The sequence below is a fragment of the Cuculus canorus genome, chromosome 1 (genome assembly GCF_017976375.1).
Source record: "Cuculus canorus isolate bCucCan1 chromosome 1, bCucCan1.pri, whole genome shotgun sequence".
NCBI lineage: Eukaryota > Metazoa > Chordata > Aves > Cuculiformes > Cuculidae > Cuculus > Cuculus canorus.
This window is the reverse complement of record NC_071401.1, coordinates 171,675,459-171,700,367: the sequence shown is the minus strand read 5'-3', so window position 1 is coordinate 171,700,367 and position 24,909 is coordinate 171,675,459. Positions and strand designations below refer to the sequence as shown.

At 37.1% G+C, this 24,909-nt stretch overlaps 1 protein-coding gene across 1 annotated transcript in view; it reads right to left on the bottom strand.

Moving 5' to 3' along the window:
- Positions 1 to 722: 722 nt before the first annotated feature.
- LEMD3 (LEM domain containing 3) overlaps positions 723 to 24,909 on the bottom strand; it is a 48,004-nt gene continuing 23,817 nt past the window's right edge. Inside the window, exons 4-13 of the mRNA XM_009563503.2 lie at positions 18,692 to 18,759; positions 16,799 to 16,878; positions 16,568 to 16,716; positions 14,665 to 14,766; positions 13,539 to 13,641; positions 13,133 to 13,311; positions 5,428 to 5,509; positions 3,337 to 3,442; positions 3,171 to 3,249; positions 723 to 2,918 (exon numbers count right to left, since the gene is read on the bottom strand). Of these exons, the coding sequence (XP_009561798.2) occupies positions 2,755 to 2,918; positions 3,171 to 3,249; positions 3,337 to 3,442; positions 5,428 to 5,509; positions 13,133 to 13,311; positions 13,539 to 13,641; positions 14,665 to 14,766; positions 16,568 to 16,716; positions 16,799 to 16,878; positions 18,692 to 18,759 (1,112 nt within the window). The 3' untranslated portion in view covers positions 723 to 2,754. The remainder of the gene's footprint in view (positions 2,919 to 3,170; positions 3,250 to 3,336; positions 3,443 to 5,427; positions 5,510 to 13,132; positions 13,312 to 13,538; positions 13,642 to 14,664; positions 14,767 to 16,567; positions 16,717 to 16,798; positions 16,879 to 18,691; positions 18,760 to 24,909) is intronic.

The window sequence follows — 24,909 nt, the reverse complement described above, 5'->3', positions numbered from 1 at the left end:
GATTTCGCTCTTGTATTGGGATCCTAAAATGCTAAATTTAAGTCCTTGAGTAGCATGGGGTCTTCTTTAAACTATTTCCACTGCATCCATTAGCGCTGCATGCATCTGTTCTAGCAGAAAAAAGTCTGTATTGCACTTGAACACTATGGAAAGTTGGCAGAGGTTCTTAACAGATTAAATCAGCTCTTATGCACCGTGGGCATTATTTTCAGGGGGGAAAAAGGGAACTAGGGGAAAATTCTCCCTCCTCCTCCCACTCCCCTTCTACAGGAGGAGCTGGAAAAATGCATACACATACCAGACTCATTGTCTCCTCCCCACATCCCTTCAACACAAACCGCCACTAAAACAATTTTAAACCAGCATAGGATGAATGTAATGACAGAAAAAAAGGGCCACATTTCCTGTTGGTCTATCAAAACCCCTTTGTGTAAGGGAACAAAGACTCCTCACCTCTGTGACTTAACCTGTCAGCCCCCATAGCCTCCCCTGGATTTGGAAACCTCTGCAGTCCCCACGAACACAGTCCAGGCAGATTTCAAGCTGACAGATATTTAAGTGAAGCGCAGTAGCACCTGTTCAGCTTCAAACCGCAACACACAGGAAACGGGAGGTGGCTGCGATTGTCTTCCCCCTCACCCTTAGATGAAGAAAATACTCAGGTCAAAGAGACATTCAAATACCTAGAAGGTGAGACACGTATAAAAAACCCTAATAAGCCTTTAATTCGAGTTTGGTTTGTTTTTTTTTTTGTTGTTGTTGTTGTTTTTTACAGGACAGGGTGACAAATTACAACAAACATCTGATTTTTCTCAAATGTTCAGGTATTATACACATTCCCATCTGTCTTGCAGGAAGGGATATTGGTCAACTTAACAGTTGTAAGGTAAAATAAGCTGCATAATAGTACATATTACAATAATAAAATGTACAGTGTTTACAAGAAATATGTTTTAGAAGCAAGATAGATGCGTTTGCATCAAGGCGACCTTTTAAAATGCCACAACTATTTTTACATTCACTCTTGCAACAGGTCACAAGATGGGGCCACTAAAGTCTGGTTAACAAATCACTATGATGCACATCAAATACAGCAAAATTAGTTTATATACATATATATAATACATATACATGTATATTATACATATACATATATGTATGTAGTAAAACTTGTCAAAATCTACCAGACCTGGCACAATCTACTTACCCATCAAAAATATGTACTTGTCCTTGGTAAGTAGAATTCTGCATGGCTGATTATATATTATATATACTCATTCATTAGCATCTGAGACATAAAACTGAGGATTTAAAATTTTTCGGTTAACAAACTCTCCAATAATAAACATGGTGCCCACAAAAGCACAAAGGTAAGGCACAATAGGATTTTCTGTTGCAGAATAGTGTGCATCATGTTTACTTAACCATATGAAAAAACGTGCATTATTTGTGCAAGTTCATGCTTCAAATCCATCGTATCTACAAATTAAAGTGAGTTTCAGTAAAAACTGTGGGACTGATGTGCTTCCAGTCTCACCCCCTACGGGATACTCAGCTGGATAATTAGATAGTTGTAGGAGTGGGGATTAGTAAAGCCAATAATCTTAAAGATTTGCAACTAAGCTTCTCGGCAACAATTTTGAACTTCTAGGTGAACCTTAATAAATTTACAAGCTTGAAATCATAAGATTTGCCATCAGCTCTACTTGTTGTTCGCAGCAGCCAAAATTGTTGCAAGGAAGTATGTACCTTTTAAAAACTCAACAGGTAACTGGTTCGTTAAAACAACTTATAATGTATTGGGAAAGTCACTTATTCCCAACGGTATTTTGTCACAGCCCTGGCAACTGTAATAATAAATACAGCTTTTCACAAAACATTTTTCCAGTATCTGCCAATTGCTTCTTTATTGCTCACAAATTTTAATTTATTACAATTGGTATCAGACCTTTCACACAAAACCATACTCGGGTATTTTAATAGAAACCTATAAAAGATATTTAACCTGTATTTAACACAAAGGTATTTGGCCTCTTGCTGTGGTACAGCCAAAACCGTGTAAAACCTTAGGTTTTGAAAAAAATAGGAAGCTTATTCACTGCTTCAATGCAGACATCCTCACAGAACAACCATTTTTGCCACCACCAGCATTTACATTTATATACAAAACCTAGTACATCCGCATCCTGTTCCGTTTTCCCTCACACTTACATATAACCGCTAACGCCAGATTAACTTTCCCCATACCCTAGCTGCAGAAAAAGATTTCTTATACAGCAACAAAAAACTAATATTGACTGAAAAAGAAGGGGTTTTTTAAAAACTTATTCACCATCAGGAACTGTAGGTTGGTTGTTACAAAATACCCACAAGATTATTTCACAGGAAACTATGGAAATACAGGAAGTCTTCTTTTCTCCATGCTTTTGTACTATCAAAAACACTTCTTGGTGCAAAAATACAGTCACCACATCTGAAAATGTATAATGAATTCTGTATTCATCATGCAAAACTTAAATGCATTGGTTTACTATAGTCCCCGAAAACTTTCTGAAGCAAATTTTTCTCGTTTTTGTCAGCTCAGTATTACTGCCTCATTGCTAAATCCCTTTGGAAACAAGATTTCTGGAACGTTCAAACTTTTATTTAATTCACTGAAGTATTACATACAAAAAGCACTAAAAAAGGAAGACTACAGCCGAACAGGAAAATTCCTGTTGCAAGTAACAGTCCTAGCAGTTGCAGAAAGTCTTCTCAGGAGCTTCCCTGAGAATTAGTTGTGCCTGTCCGAAGACGCAGATGTGACATAGAGTTCATGTGTGTGTTTGATGGCTTCAGCGGAGTGTTACAAGTTAGAGCCTGGGGAAACCGATGATGGTATCGATCTAGCCGCAGGTATTTTACTGTTACCAGTTTTCCTATGAGGCAAAGAAAGAGGAAAAGATAAACCTTCCAGTTCGGTATTACTATATTTTGCTTCAAGACGTAATATACACAAACTCATCATTACACTGAAATTAGTTTACCACGTGATGACTTCTAAAAAGGTCCAGCTTTTTGCTACAGCTGAATACTTTAGATACAAAACTTTTCCCAATTTAAAAGAACTGCAACCACAGCCATCTTCTGTCATTTCCATCCACGTTTCATTATAACCCCCCATTCCTTACCATCAAACCAAGAGCCATGTAATGCCTTGAAAGCCTTTCCAGCATACTCTGGAGAGAGACACTTGACATAAACGCAGCCCTGCAAAAGGAGAGAGAAGGTTGGTTTGGTTAAGTGGATCAGCCAAGAATAAACAAAGCAGTAAGATGCTAGTTGGAAGACACTCACCTCACGTGAATTTTTGTCGACAGCAATATGAACAATTCCATCATTATCACTGCATTTCTCCAAGATTGCTTCTTGAATTGCTAGATGCCAGTGATCACCTATTTCCCTATGCAAATAATAAACGAATTAATTATGGACACTATTTTTAAAATACTGACAACAATCTCATCCTTCCCCACCAAGTTTGGTTTCTATGTAACTTGATATAATGTTCTGTTAAATGCCTTTGAGATGCACTTAGTATTTAGCTACTGAACATTCACTAAATTGGGTCCTACGGTCCACTGTAGAAAATTCAACACTAAACATTGAAAGGAGTGATCTGTACTTGATGGGGTTTATCCTCCCCTTCCAGCAGCCTGCCATCACCCTCCTGTCTCAAACTGCAGCCAAAATCACCTTCCCACCCCTGCCTGGACAGGCTGGATGTTGTCCCCAAGGAGTAGGGGCGGGATACGAACAGGGGAAGACAATGGTGTGAATGCCTCTGCCTTCCTTACTGTATCATCTCTACCAGTGGTCACAGAAGCAACATTAAACATCAGGGCTTCATCAGGCAGAAGGAGTGTTTTAGCTATCCAGACACTGTTCATCACTGATATAGCTATCCAGTATCCCAAACGAAGCATAAAACTGCATTCACCCCATAGGGTACTGGTGAAACAGGCCAATCTAGATCCAGAAACATCTAAATTGGATTCCAATTTGAAGAGGAGGGCATGTCACAAAAACTCTTTTATTGTCAAGACTAATCAATCTTTACATAATCATTAAAGAAGACAGAAATCCCTGTATTTCTGTGAAGGTACAGCAGGACTTATCTAGTCCTAATAAAAAAGTTAAATAGAGGGAAAACAATTTCAACAGTCTTAATACGCCTTTAAGCCTGCTTCAATAATCTTTACACTAAAAACAATGAACCTCCTGATTCAATAATACTATCAAGAGCTTAGGGTAAGTTTTTCTAGAGTTTTTTTCCACATAAGGCCAAAATTCTTGAAATATTTGGTATGCCTTCCTCATTCATAAAAGAACGTGGCAGGGAATAGAATGTACATAGGGAAGAAGTTAATTGGTCAGGGATGTAAAGTAAATCTGTCAAGCAGGACACTAATACAACACCTGAGGTACTCTGGCAACACGGAATGCCAGACTTGTTTCTGTCATTTGACCTCAACTGATTCGAGGATCAGACCTTTCTGTTGATGCCTGTCACACAGGCAGAGCATATATAAACAAGCAAATAAAAAGGGAAGAGGGACACAAAGTTGCAAAGAAGATCCAAATTAAGGTCCTACTGGGAGAGAGACTTTTCAGTGGAAAACACCTACAATTTAAAAACCTGCAAATGTTAGAAGATGCAACCTACTCAGGCTGGAAGAAAAGATGTGTTTTCTTTTTACTAGGTAGTTCGAAATGAAGGGAATTTAAGTCTCTTTCCCCTTCTCTAACAGCGTTAACAACTCTCTTTTCTAAATATCACACTGTGCTCAAGATATTAGGCTTCCAAGTTGCAAAAGCTAGGACCTTTAAATGTCCCCTCCAACCTCAACTGTTTTATGATTCTACGAAATTGTGACTTTGGTGCATTCCCTTCCAGGCCAGGAATCATGTTAGATTTTCACGAGAAGCATGCTGTCAGCAGCAGAAAGCCAGCTACCATAAGAAGAGATTGGATTGGTAAGAGTAAGAAGGCATCTTTTCTGCTGGTTTGTTGTGTTCTTCCCAAGTGCTCAAGTCACTGCATTACTCCCAAGTCCTTATATCTGTTTGTGAATCCAGCAAAAGTGCTTTCACTGTCTAGTCTGCTTTTTGTGTGACCTGGGACATGAAACATCACAAGTTATCAACTAATTTGGATTTCCCGTAGTGAAATATCCAAATGCTGCTGCTGTGGTCTAAAGGTTCACAATGTGTAGGTAAATTTTCCGCCTTTTGGCGGAAGAAAGATGATTATTTACTCTGTTAGCATTCTTTTGTTTATTTATCTTTTATTCATGTTTACTTGCTTCTTCCAAACCCCTCTCAGAGGAAAAATTGAGCCCTTTCAAAAGAATACAGAAATACAGGTAGGTAACTGGTTTTACTTACATAACTGGATCAAACATATTACGAATCTTTAGACATGGTGTCAAGCTGTTTGGTGGTGAATTTCTTCTATCTAGATGAAATGCTACAAAGAAAAATAAATTTGATAGTATTTATGGACAGGCATAATAGTACCTAGTTAGCAAGTGTAAACTTTATACATTAATATCTTTCTGGTTTTACTCAAAAGAATACTTCGCTTCATATATGAAAAATCTTCAAGCAAATTAAGCTCCCCACAGTTTTCTAGTGCACTGAAGAAAACATACCATACTTAACCCAATTTTTCAGATTGTTAACATCTACAATTAAAAGATAACACACTCTCTTATACCTAGGCCACAGCACATAGAAGGAATGCAGGTTAGTTTTAAAAATACCATATAGTTGAAGAGAAAGTATTTGCTCTACATTCCCGTGAAAAGACATTCTTAACATCTAGGGCAAATTTTTGGAGCTGCAGGTTAACAATTCAATTTTAACTGCCCGATGAATTTTCATTTCTTCCACTTTGAGTGCAATTTAGTGCCCATCATGATTAACAAACAGGGAGATGCTTAAAGAGATGTTGTATTGTATTGCCTTCGTATTGCGCTAACAACTGTCAAAGAGCACTCTACAAGAATGAAGCTTTGGTAACTCTACCTAGATGCTTCACACACATGGTCAGAAGCTTGCAAAAATCCAAAATGAAACAGACCGCAAGATAAAACAGATGCAAAAGGAAAAATGGAAATTAAAAAATCAGAGTAATTCTTTCCATGCTGACCAATCTCATGAAATACATTCTGAAGTTTTAAAATAAGTATTAACTCCTCTGAAGTTCACAAGCTGTGTTTGTGGGAGTCACGACAGAAGACTGCACCACAAGGAAAAGAATAAAAGAGCCCTTCAGATTCGTAAGTTAGTTCCATGCCTTGAGAAGGGCCAACAAAGCAACAACAGAAATGGAAGGGGATGACCTGGTAAAACGATTTCCAAGGCTTGAAAGAAGCTTTTCTTTGAAGACATGAGATGAGCAGATTCAAGAGTTTAAACGTAAGATTTAAAATCTCAACAAGACAAAATGATGTTCCAAACTGATGCTGACGCTTCTCCTTTGCAATCCCTACTTTGAAAAAGTTTCACGCATTTAAGTGCCAGAGTGCCAGAAGTCTCAGTTTTAGGCACACGACACTACAGGTCCGTACTTCCTACTGCTGACCTCTTAAAATAAAATCTTTCAAGTACATCCAAAATGCATGGACCAGTACTGCCACTCTTACGTATGTCAGCAAAACAAAAACCCACTCAAACAAGAAATTCAGTCACGTGGAAGACGCTGCATGTGAAAGACAAGCGCTAACCAAGACAAAATTCACTCTCTGCAGATATGCAAAGACAAATAGCTCCTTACATAAATTTGAGAGGAGTGGGGAAGGGAACAGACATGTGGGGACCACTATTACTAACTAGAAATTAGAAAAGGTGGCCTCCAAATCTCATATAGAACCTTCCCCAGATAACTAAAACTGTTCTTATTAGAACATACACATGAAAAGACCAAGTCACCAACACCTGTGATAACCGTTTTTTTTTTTTCTTGGGAACAGACCTCTACATATGCTGGTGACACTACATCTATCTCTGAGCTCCCTATAGTTTAAGGACAAGTCCTTTTTCAATAGCACATGGTTTTGTAAAGTTTTTTGCCCTTAAATAAAAATTATGCATAGGGTACAAAATAAAAACTTTACAGAACTAAGCAACATTGAAAAATAAATGGACTTACCTTACTCATGTAGGTTGGCTCCAGTAGATCAAGGGAGTGGGTGTGAAATGTCACCAGCATATTGTACACTGGGGCACCACACCATACTGGAGAAGGTGATCTGGGGTGGCCTAGTCATGGACCTGGACCTGAAAAGGTGTGGGGTTGAGGAAATTATGTGCTGATTGTTAATAGCTAGGTTTATTCAGCACACGGTTTTAATCCAAGGATAAAGAATGGCGAGGTTATTTGCAGAGACCCTAGGCCCAGAGGATCAACATTTCTGCAAGCTGTTTATGAACTCTAAAAAAACCATACTGATGTTTAAGGCTACACCACTGAGCTATGCAAAAGTAACTAAATGGGGAATTCATGCTTTAGACTAGAAACTAAAAAAAAAAAAACCAAAACCAACCAAGCTTTGCCTACTCCAATTTCTAATAATCTGATGTCATTTTCATTGGAAGATCTCAAATGCCTGCAGATATTACTTCAGGCAGAGCACACTACCAGCACAAAATTCATCTGCTATGAACTCAATGTAACATCATACTAGTAGATCAAGTGTGCGCAGGTCAGTGCAGTAAATAAAAAAAGAAGGATGAATTCTGCCTTTCATCAAAGCATCACCGTAAATTAAAAGAAAGTTTTGCAGCTTGGTTGGAACTTTAGAATCATAGAATCACCAGGTTGGAAAGGACCCACTGGATCATAGAGTCCAACCATTCCTAAAACTCCCTTAAACCATGTCCCTAAGCACTTCATCAACCCGTTCCTTAAACACCTCCAGGGAAGGTGACTCGACCACCTCCCTGGGCAGCCTGTTCCAGTGCCCGATGACGCTTTCTGTGAAGAATTTTTTTCTGATATCCAGCCTGAACCTCCCCTGGCGGAGTTTCAGGCCATTCCCCCTTGTCCTGTCCTCAGTCACTTGGGAGAAGAGGCCAGCTCTCTCCTCTCCTCTTTTTATGTATAAAGGGGAAAAAATGGGCACAGAAACCAGTGATAAAATTAATGCTAGCACAGTAATAAGCATTAAAATTCATATCAGACATAGGACCTAAAGGAGAGGGCTAGGGAAGACACAAGCAATTTAAAAGTAATGCTGTGCCTACGTGGCAAAATTCAAAATAGTGTACTTAACAGATATCTCTTGATCTTCATTACATATTTGTAACAATTAATTCTCCCTCTCCCTCCAGAAGAACAAGTTTAAGTGACAAACCTATTCAGATTGCAGTACTGACTATTTGAAAATTTACACTGGTGTGGAGCACACAAAATATTTTCCTGACAATAAGGGCATACGCAGGTGTTCTTGCAGGACATCAATCTAAGCTACGCCATAATTAACTATTAACTAAGCACCTCACCTGCCATTTCTTTTCCTAAATAGGTCTCAACAGCAAGACTTACAAGATGAGGGTAAAAAAAGTGAAGATGAAATAGGGATGCAGAAGCACAACTTTGTGCAATCTGTCACTGACAAGAGAATTTATAGGCCTTTCATAAATTCCCCTTGGGGACCAGCGAACACCTTCAAGAACAGGAAGCCATTTTGCATTTCAATCATAACGTACTTTGCTTTATTACCTTAAATTGAACATGACTGTATCATTCAAAGAACAGCAGAAAATGAAAGCATGTGCTTTCAATGACTTCTTTATCTCTGTGACTGGAATATGTCTATGATACAAGAAGTGGTTCTTGCACAGACTTGAAAAATAACATCTAAAATTGCACTACAGCTTTCTATACCTCTTGAATTACTACTGCATTATTGCTAAAGGGATTCCCTGCTATCACCACCAGACAGCCCAACAGATCTTTAGCTGTGGATTTGATGCACCTGATAAGGTTGCAGGCTTGCATCAAATATAGGTAACCATGTTTCTAAAGAACAGATTTATTCATCTTAAGCCATAGATCACTAACTTTTTAAGTATTAAGCCTTCTTACCAAAGGCAGGAACATAAAGTTAAAAACTTAGTTGAAAATGTTGAAGTTACACATTGACACAATATGAAGTTCTTCAGTAAACAGGGAAGATACTGACATCAAAATACTGTTGAATGTTATTAAGAGAGGAGAGTGTGGTTGATTTAGGGTTTAATACAGTAAAGTTCAGGTATAGAAGACCACCATGGGATCGATACAGCATTTTAAAACAAGCACAAAATTCACAGTTTTCTTGCAATAGTTAAGAACAGAGCTGCTTTTTTTTTCATTAACATGGAGAAAGGATATTCTCACAAGCTGGGGAGGAAGGGTGTCACATTCGCATAAGGTAACAGGTTATCACATGCTGCAGGATGAAATAACATCCTAGATGCGGTACTTCAGAGAACTTCTTTATCTCGTCTCCACAGCCGTCAAAGACCTTTAGCTATTGCTGTTAGCTTAGCTACATCAGAGCTCTGGCCACCCATTTTTCTTTAGAGCTCCAGTTATCAAAGGCATGATAGGATAACAGTATGTTCTTTCAAAAGAAAACCGAACATTCTAGAATTTTTTTCTATGGATCTAATTAAATTACACTTTGACATGATCAAGATTGTTTTTCAATTGACAATTCTCTTGTCAACTGTTCTCAAAAGCGCACTCATGTTTGTCCATTATCCTACAACGAGCCTGCCTCCCTTTTTTTGACAGACATATACACTGCATCCAGTAAATAACACAACAAAGGAAGTGCATCGGACTTATCTTCATGCACGCTACAGATCTTGTATTTAAAATGCATGCTATCAGCTACCAATATCCTAGTACATACTGACAGGTCAAGAGGCTTTCTTCAACTGCACATACTTTAGGTATATTTAGATTTCAGAAGGTTAAAGAAACTGTGACCTTGAAATTTATTCACAAGATTCAAAACCAAGAATTCATTCTTATAAAATAAGTATTGCTTTTGTTCAGGACCTAGCAGTCTTGAAGATAGTTTAGATTTATTAATTTCTACATTCAAACTTCAAAACTGGAGGATAAACTTAATTCCATTGATTTATACCGCCGAAAATGAAGAAAGTGACAGATACATCTAGAATTCCTGACATCAGGAAAGAGACAGCTGTGCAAAAAGCACGAGACTTATGTAACGGAACCGTTTCCTACAGTCATATGGAAACAAGTAACACAAAACAAAGAGCTTTTACATGTGAAAATTGCCTTTGCCTGTTGACTACCAAGATATACAGAGCCCAAATGACTGTATTTTCAGCCACTCTTATTTCAGCCACTTCTATTTCCATGCCCTTCTATTACAGCCAAAGCATGTGATTTTAATTCTTCAAGGATCTTTGCTGAACCACAAACATAACCAGAAAAATAGGAAAACTGCCATTAAAACAACTGAAATGGGATAGATCTTAGTATATCCTATCGAACAAAAAGCTTAGAGTCTTAAGTACATCCTCTAGGCAGCATAGAGCTAAAGCCACAGCTGAGAGATAAGGTTATTCTGTCAACGTTCATGACATCCTAAAGTAGGTATCAAATGCTCAAATTCAGATGATACCTAACAGTTGCTACTACAGTAGCTGTCTTCCAGGAAGTTTTGGAAACTCCTGTTCTGTTGAGTCTTGAATGTCTATTCCATGTCACAAAGCAGCATCTGAACTATCACACACTGAGAGGTCTTCAAGAAGAAGTAAAATCCAGTCTCACTTCTAATACAGGACAGAATGTTAGGGAGTGATTTATACTGCAATTAAACAAGACAAGAAGAACTGAGAACAAATGAGTGGTGAATGAGAAATTCCAGAACCGGAGCATCATGTTTCACCCACTGCCTGTACTGAATAAAATACAGAGAAGAGTCAGCTTTATAATGTACATGGCTTGCAGAAGCTATGTTTAATTGAAATTCATGATAGATACTGAAAATCTATCATGACAGTATTAGAGTTGGAACAGAGACAGCTGTTGATTAAACACCATTTCTGCACTGCACCTAAAGCACTTGCACATCCCTAACGGACAATGTCCTAGAAAGGAAAGGCCCTGCAACTCTCAGAATAAAGTTACTATTCACACCTTACTAAAATTTTAAGAAATTGAAATCATGCAATACAGCTGTCAGAGCAGAATGCCATGTTACCACAACTGCAAGACAATGACAGCAGAACATCAAGTCTGCCGTAGTATTTACAAGGTATTTAAAACAAAGCAGCCCCCATTTCCAATGAGGAATATAATGCTAAAGCCAGTACAATAACGCTGAGAACGACAAAGATATCCCAACACAACCTTTAGTATAGACAAGCAAGAAATGGTTCCCAAGACTACCAAGACCCTCATCACATAGCATGCCAAGTATCTGCCAATGTCTCAAAACATTTGGCTTTTCAAGTTGACAGAGAGAACTGTTTGGTTTTGATTTGTATGAAAAGCAAAATTTAAGACCTCAAGGCTGAAACCATACACAGAACTTATGAAAACAAGCGAGTGGCCTGGGACAATACCAGAATGTTAGCGTACTTTTCTTTGGGCAAGCAAGCCTGCTACAACATAAATGTTTCAGGCCACAAAGAAGTTCTTTCTGTATGTCTTTGGAAAGGAAATAATCACATTGGAAGGAGCTACTTTAAACTGTACCCTCTTTTATAGGAAACAAAAATATTGTTACTTACAAATAATGTATTTGTTAATATAGTGAAATTTTAAAATTAATACAGTAAAAAGCAAAAGAAGGAAGCCTATTACTCTTTGCATCGGTTAAACTAAGACCAAAATTAGCATATTCAAGAAGAACATTGCTAAGAGTGCAGCTGCTTGCCAGGGGGAATTTTTGTTTAACTGGGACTAGGAAAGGCAGAAAGTCTAGCCCTTTTTAACTAGCCTTTTTTTTTTTTTCAGCATCTAGTTCAATGCCATAAAAGTAATGCCTGATACAACCTTGATTATTCCCAATTCAAAAAGTTGAACAAAAAGCTGGAGAAGCAATCACTTCCTCCCTCCTCACCATCGAAATAAGCCTAAGAGTTTATAAACTAGGATTATGCACAGCATTTATTTCGGTCCCACTGGAGAAATATTACAGCATTACCAAGGAACAGAAGGCAAGATAGACCCTTTAAGCATTTAAGCATTTAAGCAATTAAGATTTCACTTTAAACATCTACCTTCACACTCACTGAAATGACAATTCTTTTTTATTAATACCCAGAATTCAGGCCTTACTTCAATTTTTATTGACCAAAAAAACCCACCCAAAACGTAGCAAAAAGAAAAAAAACCAGGAAAATATGACCACTGCTGACAGACAACTTCAAATCCACTGGATTCTTGCAACTTGATTCCGTGATAAAGTTGAAAAGTGACAGACCACTGCAAAATCCATGCATGACAACAACCTCTTTAATTAAAACAAATGCTCTGCTGCACTATGGAGCTTGAAATACAAATGCATGGTGTAGAAGAACATTTCTGACAGAAAGGACGCACTACTAGAAAATGTTTAAAATCCATGTTCTGCTGATTGAAGAGTCTTTTGTCCCAGCAGTTTCCCTTTTGAAATTAAAAAAACTCTTCCTCCAAACTCTGTCTTGAGATATCTGATTGATAATTTAACAGCTGGAAACTCAAGTCTACAACCTCCAATTTACCTGCTGTCAGATAGAACCAATTACTTCCAATATGTATCAGGCATGTCATTATTTGACTGACAGAGTCCGTTTTTTTAATTCATGAAAAGGAACAAGCAACTCATTTTGGTGACTCATCCTCTGCTGTGCTGCTGAAGTAGCTATAACAGAAAAGCCCATTTTGCTTGAAAACGAGCAGACACTGAACACAGAAAAAGTCCATCACACAACAAGATAATAAATTGCACTGACAGTTCATAAAAATTACATAAAGGTGTGAGACAATACAAGTTCAAACAGCAAAGTACCATTAGAAGTTAGATGCAGAAATTAAAACAATTATAGTTGCAAAATATAAGTAAGCTTCCAATACCTTGTCCTTGCCACACTTTGGATGGTATTACTAAAATTTTGTCACAGGCTGCAGAAGGCTGCATCCACTTCCAAACCAAGAACTCAGCACCACCTATTCTTCGTGTCTCTGTGCGAACTCTAGATTCATTTGCTGCAAGAAATTCAACTGCTCTATTCCAGACTTTCCTCATTTTCCTCCTTAAAAATCGAAGCAAGAATCACAAAGTTAGCATTATAATTTGCATAGCTGACATCCATCACGTAAGAGAAATCCAATGCTTCCTCCCCACACCTATGTCAGTAAGAATCTCAAAAATATTACACTATACAACCTACTAAAATTTACTTAGTTAATTGACCATTTTATTCTTATTTTTTTCCTTACTTACACATAAGGAAGCTTAGTACTTCTAGTGAGAACCTACCTGTCCTGAGGAGATATTAGAGCATCACGCACATGTAAAATAGGCATGTAAGGCTGCAAGTCTTTATTTTCAGAACACGCTTCGCTGTGACTTCTTAGAAGATCTGAGGACACCATAAGAAAAACTGGTAACTATGTAGATCATACAAACATTAAGAAAAGATATCAATTCTGGCAATGAACCTTCCTAATTTCAGTAGTTAAATTTAAGGTGATTTTGGCATTTTGAAACCTTTTTCGTCCTAACTGTACTGAAGGGAAATTAAGGAAACTAACCACACACAGCACCTCCAAGTACCCCAAATAACTTTGGAATAAAGGAAAGGAATTCTTGCAGTTACTCTTGATTCGTAATTTTAACTGTTAGCAAAGATAGACACTTTTTAAAATAAAGACCTTTCCCTTCACCCCAAGAAAACTTGATTTGCAAACAAAAGGGGTAGGAAAACAGTAAAAACAGGAAAACAGCTTTGATTTGTCTACCATGTCTCTACTAACTTTCACCTATGGCAATCGTCGTAACACAATTTAAGTAAAAATACAACGCAAAACAGAGCTTAAAAACTGCAAACACAAAGTACTGAAAACATTGTGGCATCAAGTTGAAAGGGAGAATTTCAGAACTCAATCATGAATTCTATTTTAGTAACATAATTTCTGTTCAAATTAACTAATTAAAAAGATGCTTTTCAAATGAAAAACCATTAAGGACGGAGTTGAGAGCTAATACACGTTTTAGGAGTGGATACTTTAGCTAAATTCATCTGTAAATCCAGATAAAGCAAGCAACATGTCACCATACTTGTAATCAAACTTAGCACTCATACATTTTCATTACTAATATAACACATCACCACGTCAATGGGAATTTATTATAGTCATGTTGATGTAATTCATAGAGTACAATCTTTACACCAAAAGCTTTGATTAGGCTTAAATGTTCGGGGGTTTTTTTAAGAACAAAAAAAGAGAAATGAAACACATGAACTATACGTTTGACCAAGAACTCTAACAGCATGATGGCTGACAACTAAACAAGCAGAAAATATAACTGAAGTACTGGCAGGACTTCAAAAGCTTATACAGAACAGGTACAGATATATCAGATGTGACTTACAAAGCCATACCTATGATTTTTACCACCATATCATACATCTGCTTCGTTTCTTCTTCTTCTTTTGCCCAACGGTATTTCATGTAGTGCAAGACTCCCCAAACCATTGCTACACCTGCATTAAGATGTATAATATTCTTTAAACAGTATTAGAACATTGGTTATTTAACAAGGTTTACAGCACATACTTCAGAAGTTACTTGAAATAGCTAATATTTTGAACTACTTTAAATTCCCAATAAATACACTGTACTTGCTGTCAATATTTTATATTTTACTAACCCAGCAACACAAACCCTTAAAACTCAGAAGAACAGTTACCTTTAGAAAAATATTTCATTGGTTTAGGAATAGCCTGGTATCCCATGAGTGTGGTTTGAAATTTTACCCATATGTGAAGAAAAATATGTAAAACAACTACACTGAAAAAAAATTCAAAGTCAAATCAAAAGTCACATAAACCGACAATTCGGAATATGTTAAGTTTTAATATGCACAATATTCACTAACTGATAGACAAGTCACATGCTTTAGATGCAGCAGTCAAAGCTAATTAACTTTGGAGCGCTTCAGTTCAGCTACAGATTTGTATTTCTTGCAACAAAGTACTGCATGCTCTTTTTCTATTACTTTAAAGATTACTCCCAAAAAGGACAATCTAGTTAGGAAGGCCAGCAGCATAAAGCTGAAAATAAAAATCTTATTTGTTCTTCTGTCTTCGGCTGAGAGCACTCCCACACCAAAGATCTCGTAACAATAATATAAAAAAAATAATAATAAATCAAATAATCCCCTCCAAAATACCCACCAGCCAACACAAATTATAACCACAGTTTCTTTCATGTATCTGTGATCACAAGGCCCTGTTTACTGATACATCAGAGACTGAAGAACACCATTTTATGCCAAAATGGGCGTTAATGACAATGCACCTAATATTTATAGAATGGTTTATTTTTGAAAAGGAGCTCTAAATTAACCTTAATTACAGATGAGAAAGTTGAGACAATTTCCTCAGTAAGACTGACCAGACCAGTAATTCACTTGGATACCAAGTCTCATCTCTACATCCCAATTTAATCCTCATATCCACTATTATCAGAAAGGCAGCAATCTGGGACACTTTGTCTTTGATTCTTCTGGTTCATCAACAGGTTAGTGAACGAGGTCTCAAGTCTTCACTTATAAGCATGAGATTGTTAAGATTTTAGGATAAACAATTTATTAAATATTCAATAAGGGCATGAGATGAACTCTGCCTCTTCAGTATTTTTATTTAGCCACACTGACAGGACTCAAGCATCTGCACTTTTTTATGCTGCACAGTTTTTAGTATTGTTAAGAATTAAATAAAATTGAAAGAATTTAAAACTTAACTGGAGAACTATCAAAGACTAAATAAATAAGTCTCACTGAAGGATTAGACATATTTTTACAATACAGTCTTAGAGGCAAGACGTTCTGGTGACAACCATGTTAGGCATCCAACCTTTCCTAAAACTAAGAAAATCATCTTTTCTGTAGTTACGTTTCCAAAATTCCTGGGACAACAGTGAAATATCCTCAAAATTAAGGCTATCGTGTCTTTTTACTGACCATTTTGGTTTTTCAAATCAATTCTACCTGGAATTTTTGAAAACCACAAAGTATCCCTTTGGCATGGAAAAAGGCAAGAGTTCCCAAAGGAGGACTAAGTTCAGTTGACTACAGTAAATGATGATAGCAATCAATGTGAAAATACAGTAATGCAACAGGAGTGAAAAGCAAACTGCATTGTAATCAAGATACTCAAGATAAGAACTCAGAGTTTTATGGCTGAATAAAAACTCTCTCTAAACATGCTGTTTACTCTTCCCCATGCACTTACATAAACACAAGTAATAACAATAAAAATACCTATTTTTTTGTTAACTTACCCAAAAGCACTATTGACAATCTGTGAGTTACACTAACAAACGCACGGCGAAAACGACACCTGAAGGACATCTTTGGACTAGTGGATTCCAGATACTTCACATCTGTCACATTAGTGACATCCATCTCATTAGGGTCGTTGCTGAGACACCTATTAAAAATACAAAGTGTCTATGAAAAAGGATACATTCTGTTAAAAAATTAAGTTTAGAAAAGAAATAAAGACCACTTACTTTATGCCAGCATCTTCCCCATTATCCAAGATCCATTGTAATGCTGTGTTAAGTACACTTTCAAATTCTGGATCTAAATTCTGTAAAAAAAGACAAATATTGAGTAATTTCATAAATAACCAGAAAGTTATCACGTCACAATAAAATTCATATACTGCACAGATCAGTAGCCAAAACTATGTGCTTTAATTCTTGACTCTTCAAATTGTTCACTACACAAAGTGAATCTATATATGCTACAAGCAGCTATAAAGCTTACTAGCATTCCTCAGACGAAGGACTGCTTGAAAACTCAAGACACTTTCACTGTTTTACTAACAATCCTGATCTACAGCACACAATTATTCAGCCACTAGGCGGTGCTCACTGAAAATCAACTTCAAAAGTAAAACTCAAAACAGATATAAACTCGGCTGAAAAAGCAGCTCAGGTTTGTTGTAGTTTTGGGGTTTTTAAAAGAAGCTTGGGGAAAATTAATTTTAACTGATATTTTGCCAATAGCCCAGTGTTTGTAGTAATATCAGTTCTTGAACTACATAAAAATTGACTTTTTTTTAACTGAATGGTATTGACTATCATAGGAGATTTCACTGCTATCTGACCTAAAGCTGTCTCCACAGTACACCTTACATGTTCTTTTGCAGAAAAAAATGGCAAAAAATGGAGTTACTATTGTATTTGAAAATAATATCCACAAAAAAAGATTTATCTCTATCTGCCCTTTGAACCCCACATAATATAACTGGCTTAGAATTAAGGGATAAGCATTTTAGAAAAAACAGTAACCATTTTAATATTTTACTCTAAGTGAAAATAATGTTTTATCACTAAACTGACATTTTCATATAAAATTTGAGCTTCAGAGTTACAACAGTTAGGATAACAACTGTCATTCTTTAAGCATAATAGATAGGTAAGACCATCAGTTATCTGGCATCAAGCTCATTTTTTCCAATGTATTCCTACAATGCATTAGTTTTAACAGATGCATAATATCATTGCCAAATCATAAATTCATGTGAGCAGCTTCTTCAGGATGCTCTTAACATTGCTTCTCTTTCTCTACTATGTAAACATTTGACAAAACAAAATTTCTATACATTTGTATATTAAAAGTCACATCAGTTTAACTGGCCCGCCCCTAAGCAATGAGAGAAATCTTATCCTCTCAGCCTTTTAAAAGCTTCAAGTAGTTTTCCACTGAAGGGTACACCAACACGGGCTAAAATAAACCCTACAGCTGTCAAGGCAAGGGTCATCTTTTATTTGGGGAGACAGAGGAATGACAGCAGAGTGGGATTTCATAATACTGCACATTTCATAATACTGCACACCTATCAAATTAACAAAAACGCCTTTTTTGACCATTTCTATTTATAGCATCAATGAATGCTGTCTCCATTCACCTGCTGTCTATAAGGCTCACTGTACAGATCCATGCATCAACCTCTCCTCCCAAAGAAAGGAGGACAGTATCCAGTTCTCCTAAGTCTCAAAACACAGTATATTGATTTCTGGAGTATCGTCTAGAGATTAGAATTTCATAAATTTATGATTTTCATGTTTCTCAGTCTGCATCAATTCAAATTATGCCCTCGTGTTTTGACTAAAGGGGAAAAAAAAACCTGCACGCCATTGAAGCACTACTATCTACACTTTCATTGCAATGAAACTGCTTTCTTTTGCTTCCCTCTCCCCCAAAACCTTCTACATCCTCATATAAAAAAATTCTAAGTTGCATGTGTTAAAGACATCAATTCTAAACATTTCCAAGTGGCATTCAAAACTAAGTGGAATTTTAGTTAATAAACTAGATATGAAACCAGGCCCTTACAGATTGTAACTTAACACAAATCTTATATACAACCAATGAAAAATACCTCCTTTACTTACTTTTAAATATGCAGCTGCCTCCTGGACGGTAAGATTTCTCTGAATAGAGCTGCCACATTCATGTTCCCCTGGTAAAATTAAACTTTTGTTTATTCTTGATCTACTTATTACTGTATCATATAAAACAAAATCACCTGAACACAACCTTACAGTTAACACAATCTACGCAAGCAGCAGTAGATCAATAGTTCTCAGAAGTTCCACTAAAACGTGTAAAAATCTCTGGACAAATTTTTCCTCCAAAAAACCCACTTAAAAACCTTAGGAAACTCAGAGCTAATAATACGTACAAATCACATTAATATAACTTCATGTGCTGGTCAGAACATGTATTTTGGTATTTACACTGAAAGTAGAACAAAAGGCACAAAGAAGGACTATCAAAATGACACTGTCATAAAATAATTCCTGTACCCTGACTCAACTTCTTCCAGTTTCCATTTACTCTGAAACATTTTATACAGACAAATTTAGTTGCAGTTGCAACATGTCCATGGTAGTATTTCAGCCACTACAAAGCTACCACATTTTAGATTGGTCCAAGTTATTGTGATAACTTCATTCTATTGCGATCACCTTTCTGAACATCCACGAAATCCCAATATGACCTGAAACTGGTGGTTTTATCATTCTCCTAATTCTTTCAGAAAGGATGCAGAAGTAGCCAGGAAACAAGGTATTACACGCACATGCAGTTCTCAACAGCCACATGCCATCATCTTCCTGATTTTCTTTCCGAAACTGGATGTACCCAATTCATGCAACAAAAAGTGTTCGGATGACTGTCACTACATAAAGTTAAACAGAAAAGGTCTAACACCAGTTTTATCTATCATCAGGCCATCATTACTGATGAACTGTCAGGGAGTGGTAAACCACTTTTTCCTGATCTTTCTGGGGTAAAAAAAAAAATAATAATAATAATAAAAAAATCTTAGCATCTATAACTATGATTTTACTGTGCTCAATCATTAAAATAGGAAACAACAAATCCAGTCTTTCACTGGCAGCGTTACACCCGCCTTACCTTTCTCAATCTATGCCAAGCTGTATTATTCCCAAAGCCACAGAAAGGCTAGGAAAATTTACGATACACATGCATACACAAAAATTTTTGCTTACATTCATACAAAATATTTAAAGGTGCAATTACAATACCCTTTAAATGAAGTAACTTCACATATTAATTCCCTACACAAATAAGAATACTTGAGGCAATCTGAGCAATAATTAGGAAACACTAGCAAGTTAGAGAAGCATCTTCACACCTCATTCACAGTAGGGAGTTCCGAAATAAGTGTCTGTGAAGCAAAACTCCTTCTCAGATTGCTAAAGCAAAGTTTTATTCAATATACTTCAACAAATTTAGGTGAATTTGGCCTTGCAGGCAGATCACTGTAACAAGGGAAGCTCTTCTTACCTTTGGGTTATAGAGAAATAGGAACACCGTTTCAAAGAGGGCTCATACGCTCTCTGGCCTAGATGTGCTGCTCGAACTAAGGCTGCGTGCATGCACGTATTTTCAATCAAGCACCAAGCAGAAAAGACATTACTTTAAAAGCTCTTTCATTTCATAATTAATATGCAATGCCTTGGACTTTCAAAGTGCCAGAGTCTACTATAACAGCAAAACTAGACAGATGACTGGTGAAACTGACACCACCTCTGACAAAAAACACTCTGAATTTAGAAGTCAGCATCAGAATTGCAGTGATGGGCTATTCTTGTATGCAATTCAGCCAGACATTCTTTTTGTGTGCAGCATCAACTCTACAACCTGTAAATTTACATGTGTAATCACCAGCAATTTCGTCTTTCAAAATTAGCAGACTTGGGATAATTACATATCATGCTCATACAGTCTCTGGTGTAAACATAATGTTTTAAATCTAGAAATGATGGAAAAAATACAAAACAATCAACATGTATCTCTGTAGAAGCCATATGTACAATCTCCATCAGGTATTAAGTTGTATGAAACGAGCAAGTCGGATGTGTATTCATCCACTTAACATTTTTTTGTTGTTTGGCAAGACCTAAAGTCTTACTGGGATCTTTCTAACACAGAAAAAGCATATCAGTCATAATTTGACAGAATAAAACAGCTTGTGAGAGCAGGGGGGATGAGACCATTCTGCTTAGGGTCTTTTGTTTGGTTGCTTTTTGTTTTTTAGTTACCTACATAAGCAAAAGACCCCATTTCTGAAAGAAATAAGAAGGGACAAAAAGGGTGACAGGTTAATACACAGCAAACAAAATAGAGGCAGGTGACTGGATTGAGAAATACAAATTCTTAAAAACAAGTTTCAGCATTCGTTTGGGGTTTTTATTCATATGAGAATACAGTATTACCTCTTAAAAGAGGATAAAAGCTCCCTTAGATGAGGGACTACTGGATTACTTTAGTAGTTTTAAATTCTAATCTTCTTTGTCTTCTTCCAGGAATTAAATTTATGCCGTAGGCAACCAACATACTGACTTCATAGCTTCTGCACTAATCTTCAAAAAACAGTAGACGGCTTCCTCGCAGTCCTGCTTCTGATTTTTTTTTTTTCCAAACTATATTCCCTCTGAACAAATTTAACAGTTTAAAACACCTCTGCCACCTAGGCTCTGAAAATGTCTAAGGCTCATTAGCTCAAATTACCCTCATTGGGTAATTTGCTGGGGGGGGACACAAAAAATAAATCCCTTTCCTCCCACTCTTGAAACAAGTAAGCTAAAGTTAGGGAGTTTCAGTCCTGTGGAAAAGCTGTTGGAGATACAGTGTCTCGTTCCAACCTATCTATTGCTGAGAACCATTTAACAGCTCTCTTCTGAGAAACTCATGTATTTGAAAGCCTGCAGAAAGTTGGGCAATTCACAAGCCAGACAACCTCCTGTTTTACTGAAAACAGCAGGATATTCCTATATGCCATCTCAGTCACTGCTTTAGCTAATAGTTCTGCAAATGAAGGCTTACTTTGAATAACTTTGGTGCAATCATTAACCACTTGGCTTGGAAACCCACTTTCCATAGTCTGAGCCAAAAATGTTTCCCAACTGTTCCATCTGAGGCCCTATACCCAGGAATAAAACTGAAGCAGAAGCAAAAAAAAAAAAAAAGCTTTATACAGGTCTGCTGCAAGACATATTTGAGCTCTTCGTAAAAACTGCCTCTCTATTGAAGTGTCTATTCTGAGTTTACAGAAAGCACAGACCTTTGTGCTCAAACTTTTCTTGGGCACAGATGCAAGTGTAATCAAAGAACCCTTCTACTTGCCTTTGTAGCGAGGCGAGAAATAACACATGCCAGCAAGGATCACAAAATTACCTTTTAGCTCATGTTAGCGTAGTTGGGCAAGCCACATAAGCGGAATCCCTTTCCTAGGAAATACTAACAAAAAGCAACTAACATCTCAGTTCTTAAGAAACATTTAGGTCTGTGCTCACAATTGCTTTTAATACAGAAAATAAGTCAGATCTGCTTTCCCATGCAGTCTGGAATATTTGAAACTGGCTTTCATTTAGGCATTTAGCTTCATTTATGAGCTGCAGCTCATACATAGTTCTCTTAAAGAGCTAGAATCAAAATCCAGTGGAAATCTAATACTTTAAGGAATACATAACTTTAGCACTGATCTCTAGCTTACAGGTTGATGCAATACACTCAACCAATACAAAAAGCAAACTGTATAAAACACTTGTTTATCAGGCCTTATGCTTAAAGGTCACTTGCAGCAGGACACTAAAGTGGATAGCTGAAGAAAAGCAGGAGTAGAACAAGCGCTGTGAGAGCAAGTAAAAATGCTTGATCAAAGGCAAATTCAACAGTTTTCTTAAACTACAGAAAACCAGCACTTGTTAAATAGTCTTTAAATCACTGGTTGGAAACAGCACAATATCAATTACCTGAAGAGTGAAAGATTAAGGAGAGAAAACCCATGACAGCAACCAGATACAGTAGCTGACACTTGAAATTAAGTAGTATGTAGTGTTTTGCCAGGTTTTTCTTCCAGCCACGGATTTATCACTAAGTTTTATTACATATGGAAGTCTAATTCACCCCTGCATGTCAAGGACCTGTGCTGTCCATTAGCTCAGAAGGAAATCGTTTAAACCTGACAGATCACTTTGTGGAAAATGGCAAGCAAAAGAAAAGTCTAACTAAATAAAAATTCTTTATGTATAAGAAAGAAGGTTCATACCCCTAGGTAGCTAGCTGCTTCTTGTGGATATAGTGATTGGGTTTATTCACTTTGCAAGCCTGACTGAAAATGGACGTGATCTATTGAAGTCTTTCCATGAAAGACCAAGACGTGCAATAATTAACATATGCCTGAAGGAAATCTAATTTAAATAAAGCACATTTTGGTTTAGGAGAAAGTGTAAGACACTGAAATATATACTGTCTATAAAAAGTTGCTGCTTTGAAGAAAGGCTACGCCATTAGACAACACAGAACACAAACTTGAACTCAGAACTGGATGAGAAGATACTGCTTCTCCCTAGAGTTTCTTGTGAGGTAGGCATTACTCACCATAGCTTTGACAGACTAATAATTCTAAGAACACTGAGTGATGCATTAAAGGCAGTCTATTTTTATATAGGATAATTAAATCATTTTACATCATATCGGAGCACCACAGTACAGAATTGGCATCTACAGTTGGAACATGGTATGATAAGTAAAATTAAATTGTTCCCCTGACTTTTCCTTCCTTCCTTCAAACAATTTTCAGCATTTACTTTCTAAAATAAAAGCCCCATAGCTTGTACTCCAATTGAAGTTGACAAGGCAAGAAACTAGCTCAGTAAAAATAGGTCTAATAAAATATAAGTCTAATAAAACAAAGAGGGCTGAAAACCAAATTCTGAAATGACCATCTTCATGGTAGTCAAGATGTTGAATAAAGCTTAACAGAACAGACTACTGCGAGTTTCCAGTCTGCCTTTTTGCCTGTTTAATATTAATAGTTATAGCATGAACAAATGGTTCATAGCCAAGTATGAAATGAGAGAAACTTTTCCAAGTATGTGAGAGAAACCTGAAAAGCACCACTTTTAGGAAAACTATATTCCTTTGCTTCTCTCTCTTTTGAAGTGGCACACTGTGTACAAGATCAACACTTTTAAACTCTGCGTCTCTTTAGCAGCATTCTGTTCTGTTACTTTTAAAACAGCTTCCAGATATTGTCCAGATCTACATCAATATGCTACTCAAAAACGGACGACAGACTTCTTTCCCTCATACCTTAAGAAACCTGATGTGAGGGTAAACTTTAAGTACAGGTGAATTAGGTCATTCTTCAGACTGCATGAAAGCTGCTCTGCTGAGCAACTAGGTAATCCTGCAATACAGCTTCAGTTCGAAGGAGAATCTAACCAGAAACTATAGCTATATTTTCTGAAATTAGGAACTTAAGATGCTCTTGGCCAGGAACAGACTAGGGCAGATCAATGAACCCTTTGAGAGCTGGGGAATCTTGGAGCACAGATTCCTCTCCTAGACAGGTAAACTTTTTTCAAGTGTAGACACACACAGAATCATAGAATAGTTAGCGTTGGAAGGGACCTTAAAGATCATCCAGTTCCAACTTCCCTGCCATGGGCGCAGGGACACCTTCCACCAGACCAGGCTGCCCAAGGCCCCATCCAACTTGGCCTTGAACACCTCCAGGGATGGGGCAGCCACAGCTTCCCTGGGTAACCTGTGCCAGTGCCTCACTACTCTCATGGTGAAGAAATTCTTCCTAATGTCTAGTCTAAATCTGCTCCTCTACTCGTTCCCCCTCTTCCTATCACCACACAAGTAAGCCCTTTCTTTAATAGATGCAGAAATGAGGTGCCAAATCATTTTATCCAGGCAAGTATGTTGTTTAATGTGCAGCCACTGGAGGACCAGATGACATGATAAAGGAACAGCAAGTTGCTATGTTGTCTTTTCAAAAGAGGGAGAGAAGTAACATAACCCACTACTTCAACCTCACAGAAGTCAGTGCTCTACTGCACACAGCTGTGGGTCTCCAAGACATTCCTAAATACCACAGGTTGGCTACCCCACATGGAAAAAAAAAAAGGCCTTTTGGCCCCAATGATTTGTAGACCAGTTATCTAGTACCATCTATTAAGTATGACTTAGTTTGAGACACATAAAAATGTATCAAGATGTAATTGACCAGTGAAAGATCAACACTGCAAGGCATTCACAGTCACAAGGCTACAAAATGAAAACTAAA